This window comes from Leptonychotes weddellii, chromosome 10 (assembly GCF_054177405.1).
Source record: "Leptonychotes weddellii isolate Sample4059 chromosome 10, ASM5417740v2, whole genome shotgun sequence".
Classification (NCBI taxonomy): domain Eukaryota; kingdom Metazoa; phylum Chordata; class Mammalia; order Carnivora; family Phocidae; genus Leptonychotes; species Leptonychotes weddellii.
Window position 1 is genome coordinate 68,815,151 of NC_138378.1, and position 6,985 is coordinate 68,822,135.

Sequence of the window (6,985 nt, forward strand, 5' to 3'; positions counted from 1 at the left end):
AGAAGACTGAAGTGGTTTCAAGTTTCAAAGTCATACAATATTCAAAGACTTTTAATATCCTATAAAGTATTTAAAAGGCAATTTCTCTTAAAATTAAATAATTAAATGATAAAAGCCTTGAAAATTTCCTCAACTATTGAAATACACATGTACTGGCTCTAAAAAAATTTATAAAGCAGCTAACTCTGTGTGTTTAACCAAATGTTTAATGTTTAACCAAAAGTTGTGACTACATAGTGCGAAAAACTCAAATCCCCAAAACATGCTAGAAGTAAATAAAAACAACACACACATAATTATTAGTGGAAAAAAGCTTCAATGCTTTCATCCAACTTACTCTGATAAAGCCACTGCTTTTAGATATTCACAAAAAATTTTAAAATATGCCAAGCCAAGTTGTTACTTTATGATGTTAACTATGCTATGACAAAGAGAATGTGTTCACTGAAAACTACAGAAAAAGTGGAGTCCAAGTTCTCAAAAGTTGGGCAGGCTGAAGCAAGGTATCCTGATAGGTAACTGAACAGCCTCTGAGTTCGTATCATCCACTCAAAAAGCAGTATTGCCTCAAAATTAAGAGTAGGAATACTTCTTAGGTAAAATAGATCTGACTGGTTCTCTGAAATTACCAAACTGAAATTTATCAAAGTTAAGAATTAAGACCAAGAGGGCGCCTGGGTGGCTCAGTTGGTTAAGCGACTGCCTTCGGCTCAGGTCATGATCCCGGAGTCCTAGGATCGAGTCCCGCATCGGGCTCCCTGCTCAGCAGAGAGTCTGCTTCTCCCTCTGCCCCTCCCCCCCTCATGCTCTCTCTATCTCATTCTCTCTCTCAAATAAATAAAAATCTTTAAAAAAAAAAAGAATTAAGACCAAGATATTAAAAAAAGCAGAACACTACTCAAACAAGGAAAAAAGGTAGGAAGATACCATGAAAGCATTCTAAATCCAATTAAAATTATTCTTTACCACACAGGTTAATATCAGTTTTCCCTATCTTTCTCTTTATAAACACAACTCCAACTTCTAAAGAAAACTAATGAAAAACATGAGTAGATACTACCTAAATCAAAGCTAGTATTAATAAACTGGAACGTCCAATGAGGAAGACTTTCAAATAACAGTCTGTGTCGGGTGAGTCTAATAAATAATGCCTTCAAGAAAACCCAGCAGCCACCCAATGAGGCAAATGGAATAGCAAGCCAGAAATAAAACTAGCAATTTGTGAGTCTTCAGTTAATGAAAGGTCAGTGATACCTCAAGCTCAGAGATGATTTAAGGTAGATTCTATTCTAGGAACTCTGGTGCTGTCCAAGAGCAAGTAAAAGCTTGGTCACACAAATGGCATAACAATCAGATTTTAGACAAACCAACCTCCTAGTGGACAAAACTACTTGATTATATTAGCTAGGAGCTTTTAAGGGACTAAAAAGAACATTCAGATGGCCTCTTCTGCATTAAGGAATGTGTAGTAAGTTTTCATTACATACAACCAAGGTTACATTTGGTAATAAAAGAAACAAACAAAAAACCAAACAAACAAAAATCACCAAATCTGCTTTGTAAAACTTTTTTTTTTTTAAGATTTTATTTATTTATTTGAGAGAGAGAGAGAGAGAGCACACGAGAGGGGGGAGGGTCAGAGGGAGAAGCAGACTCCCTGCTGAGCAGGGAGCCCGATGTGGGACTTGATCTCGGGACTCCAGGATCATGACCTGAGCCGAAGGCAGTCACTTAACCAACTGAGCCACCCAGGCGCCCTGCTTTGTAAAACTTTTTAAAACCAAAAGATAAAAGCTTTTTTTTTAATAAGTTTTTTTTTTTTTAAGATTTTATCTATTTATTTGTGAGAGAGAGAGAGAGAGAGCACAAGCAGGGGGAGCAGCAGGCAGAGGGAGAAGCAGGCTCCCCGCCGAGTAAGGAGCCTGATGAAGGACTTGATCCCAGGACCCTGGGATCATGACCTGAGCCAAAGGCAGACGCTTAACCGACTGAGCCACCCAGGCGTCCCAAGATAAAGCTTTTTAAAACCTAAGAGTAACAGTCTTCATAGTTAGTAAATTCAGTGCTTGGTAGACTACATAATTCAGTAATCTAATTTGAAGAATAAAAGAAAAATTCCATAAGCTGACCTAATAAAATGCCAAGTCTAAATCCGTACCTCAGAGTTTGAACCGCCATCATAAGCACTGGTCGCCAATCGAGCCAAGTTACAGAGATGCTGAAACAGGTTTAAGCCAGTCATGCTAATCGTTTCAGGTTTTAGCTGGGGCATCTTAAAAAAAAAAATTTTTTTTTAAACTAGTTTAGTATGATAATTAATACATTTATTTTATCAAATTTAGATTAACAAATTTAACAAACTTAATTTTACTGAAACCACTGCAGAAGAAAATGTATCAGCTCAAATTTTTAGTGATGATTTAAAAAATTAAAATAGATAATAACTGAATGAAAATTTTATTCAGTTCATAATTGAAACCTAATACCTATTTCAATTTTCAATATATACGTAGATCCAAATAAGAGGATGTGAATAAAAAGTTTTATCCTTTATTGTATACCGATACACATTTATAAGATGTGTAGCTATATGTACAGTTTATATATACGTTAGGGCTTGAAATTAAGATCCTTGAGGGTCTATCCATAGCTCTGTAGATCTATTAAGCAATTTAGTTTATATGTACCAAAACTCATTAATATATATTCAATTCTACCACAGAGATACTAGTTTGCAGAGACTCTATATAATCTCAAAAATAAGCATAAAATAAAAAGTCTATTGCTTTAATATCATCAATGTTTCAAAATTCAAATGGAAAATTATTACCTGAACCAAATGTGGCATCTGATAAAGAACAAAAACTGAATAGAAAAATATCTTTAATAACAAGACATAACAGTGCTTCCTAAAAAGGACTTTTTGGAATCCACAGAAAATCTGGAGATTGGTTTATCTCTGCTATAGGACTGGCTAAAATCACAGCCATCTAACTAAGAGTCACAGAATATAGCTCTTACTCATATTAATATCAATATAAACACTATAGAGGATAAAACTGAAGTAAAACCTACATGACAAAATTATATAAAGGCTGCTGAAAAATAGTACATTTGTCTATTTTAAAAATCTATGCCAAAAGAGGAAAAAACTAACATTACAGAGTTTATATTTCAAGAGATAAAAAGGAAATACGGAAAAACAACATGAATGGTAAAACTGTCGAGAAATAAAATTACCTTCTCCAGGAAAAGATGTTTGTAGGTTTCCATTCCCATAGCATGCTGATCTTTACTTCGAACTTGATTTAAAAACCAATGGAGTGCATCATCATAACACTCAGCATCTTCTACTAAACAATGCCATAAAATGTCGACTTGCTCTAAACTTAACCCTAGATAAAAATTACAGATTTTGAATCATGGTACATACAATGTTTTGGTCCTAATTCAATGTACTAGAAGCACCAATATATGCAGAAATATAGAGGAGACATTTTATAGCATTTTATAAAAATTGTGTTATAAGAGATTTCACATCATTTATGCTTTTTCAAAATGTAAAAGGTACTTATATATAATCCATATATAAATCATCTAAAAACACACAACTTATACAGTATCTTTCAAGAGCCATTTGGTCTGGAAAATCACTCTCATTAAAATAAGGACATACACTGGATTGCAATAAACATGATTAATAAGGTGAGGTAATCCCAAAACTTGAGGAGTCAGTTCTAAGGTTTAATTAAGGGTTAACGGAATGCATGCATATCATGTTCAAAGATCATTCTATGCACATAGAAGAAAAAAAATAAATGCCAAAAAGCATTATTTTTGGAAAACTATGCGGGGGGGGGGGAGAAAGGATCTGTATGATGAATAAAGCAAAAGGTAACTGACTGCCTAAAAGAGAAAACATCAAAACATCAGGATATTCAATTAGCTGGGAAAGCAATATAATGAGATGAAATCTGTATGGTACTTTGACCCAAGTATTAAATGATTCCAAAGTCTAGCAGAAAGAAGGCAAAAGAGCTGTTCAGAACCAAAAGGAAGGCAATACAGGCAATCACAAATCTGAATATGGATTTGGATAAATGAGATAAAGGAGAAGATCCGAAAGGGTAGAATAAAAGCATCACAGGGATTTTTAAGGTATATCATTAAAGGGTTCCAAAGCCTAGGTTGTTCCCCAGAATCGGAAGGGATAGGAAAATATGATACAATCATAAGAAACCTCTTTCCTGGGAAAGATAGGTGAGATCCAGAATAGAAAAAAACACCTCAGAAAATATTTACCTACTAGCAATATCAGTCTACAGAATTTGATCACAAAATAGGTATCCTATCAGTTTCTCACAAAACCATACAAGTTGAAGAACTTATACCCCTGGGAGCCAATATGTAAAAAAAGAAAAAGGAACGAGTGAAGGAACCATAAACAATCTTTACAGCATATTCTAATTTAAACACATTCAATAATTAAGAAAAGAGAGAAGAAAGAACTGAAAAAAACAAAACACAACAACAAAAAAACAGTATCCAGGTTAATTATAGTAAACTATATGATAAAATTAAGTGTATTCATAAATGACTGAGTCACCAATCCACATTCAATATAATTTAAGAGTAGCTATATTATACCTGAGAGTAACGATATTATACCTGACAGGAATTGTGCCAGTAAGAAAAGAACAAAAAAAAAGGTCATAAAGCCTATACACTAAGAATCTATACTGTGCTCCCTGGAATGGGAACAGCAAAATAAGTAATTCATTATTCAAATACTGGGAAGAGTGGCTAACAGTTGCCAGTGAGAATCTTAATTAAACAAACATGAAACTTCATAGTCGTGTGAAATTATTTATGCTGACAATATCTGTCTTGGGTTGACTTCTCCATGTATAAGATTGATTTTATATATTTTATATTATTTATTTCTCATATATTATCAGTCATAATGGGTACAATAAAAGACCTAATAACATGAAACAGAAGTTTCCTTTCAAAAACCAGTGTCTCATTTTAAAGTCTTTTGGTATCACTTTAGTGGCATTTGTTACAAAGAGCTTAACTTGAAGAAATTACAGAGTTAAACAGTAAAATGAACAAATGGTGTATCTCAAGCACAGACATAGACTTAAGAGAGCCGTGATGACACCTCTCAGGCTAGCAAGACACTTACCAGTCTGACTATATTAACCATAGCTAAAGAAAGAGAATGTCCTAAAACAGAGTTTGTTGACATGGACACACAGAAAAAGTGTGGAGAGTGAAAAATAACACACTGTGTCCCGCAAGAGAAAAGGAGCTCTGGCCAAAATGAAATCAAGCTTCCTCCTCTCTTGTGAGAACACCTAGCATGTGGATTTAGATATGGTCCACACCCTGAATATATCAGACCAATTTTTTTAGGGTTAATTATTAATGAAATTGAGTTTTAGATTAATCTAAATAAAACCAGGGTCTCTAAATGTCTCTATCGCCTGTGAAGCCAAGCAATTTGGGGTAAGACTAGCCCTGATAATAATATGTAGACAGTGGCTGTTTCCAAATGGAGTTATAAGAGAATTCTATAACTAAAAGAAATAAAAAATACAGTCACCCTTAAACATGGTATTTTCTACCCCAAATATCTTGTTCTTGAAATGAGCGGGTTATCCACTGAGAAACTGGATTTTCAGAGACTGAAGCAGAAATGTGTCAGGGTCACGCTCATACTGCCATACATACTGAGGACATTTGGTATTAAAAATATGAATTAAATATCAGTCACTACAGAAATCTAAAGGCATGAGCACATTTAACTGGACTCTTCCAAGAGTCAATACAGACCTAAAAACTGATTAAAAAATACTGATTAAAAGACTGATTAAAAAGCTTACTGAAATGATCAGGTGATCCCAGAGTTGAAAACACACAAGTCAAGAACTGAAGTCGAACTTGAACTTCGGCACTATGGCTGTACCTATATTTAAAAAGTCATTAAAATAATTAACTGAAAGATCCTACTTAATTATTTTTAAAGATTTAATGGCCCTATGTTAAATTATACCAAAGAAGTAAAATTCCACTTTAGTATCATAATTATTAAATATTTTAATTACAATTGATCCTCGAACAACACGGGGATTTAGGATGCCAAACCCCATGCGGGTGAAAATCTGTGCAGAACTTTTGACTCCCCAAAAACTTAGGTACTAATAGCTTACTGTTGACCAGAAGCCTTACAGTTGATCAAGACATACTTTGTGTACATATTATAGACTATAGTCTTCCAATTAAAGTATGCTAGAAAAAAAATGTTACTATGAAAATTTTAAGAGAAAATACACTTATAGTACTGTACTGTATTAAAAAAAAAAAAATCTAGGGCGCCTGGGTGGCTCAGTCGTTGGGCGTCTGCCTTCGGCTCAGGTCATGGTCCCAGGGTCCTGGGATTGAGTCCCACATCGGGCTCCCTGCTCTGCGGGGAGCCTGCTTCTCCCTCCTCCACTCCCCCTGCTTCTGTTCCTGCTCTCGCTCTCTCTCTGTCAAATAAATAAATAAAATCTTTAAAAAAAAAAAAAAAAAAATCTACATGTAAGTGGACCCACGCAGTTAAAACCCGTGTTGTTCAAGGGTAAACTGTATATAACTTCAGTTATACCAAAAAAAAAGGTCATAAAGCCAAATGGTATGTTTGAGATTATGTTACTTAATAAATTATAAAAATCTGCAAACAATGAGAAAACATACTTTTAAATTAGATGAGAAAATACATAAGAACTTAACAGTGGAACAAAAGAAATATGTCATTTTGAACTTATGCAATATGCACATAGGTTAGAATAAATAAACTGCATCTCTATCCAAAAAAAGCATATTTCATTATCACTGTCCCATCAGTGATTATATCCCTTACACAAGAAATGCTAATGAAATATCACTTCCATTAATCTAGTTCATAAAAAATACAGCTAATACAAAATTGGCATTTTTT

General features: G+C 34.0%; 1 protein-coding gene across 1 annotated transcript in view; it reads right to left on the reverse strand.

Annotated features, from left to right (window-relative positions):
• Positions 1-6,985, reverse strand: part of USP34 (ubiquitin specific peptidase 34) — a 182,963-nt gene that overhangs the window by 106,159 nt on the left and 69,819 nt on the right. Inside the window, exons 18-20 of the mRNA XM_081797278.1 lie at positions 5,889-5,971; positions 3,241-3,395; positions 2,159-2,272 (exon numbers count right to left, since the gene is read on the reverse strand). Of these exons, the coding sequence (XP_081653404.1) occupies positions 2,159-2,272; positions 3,241-3,395; positions 5,889-5,971 (352 nt within the window). The remainder of the gene's footprint in view (positions 1-2,158; positions 2,273-3,240; positions 3,396-5,888; positions 5,972-6,985) is intronic.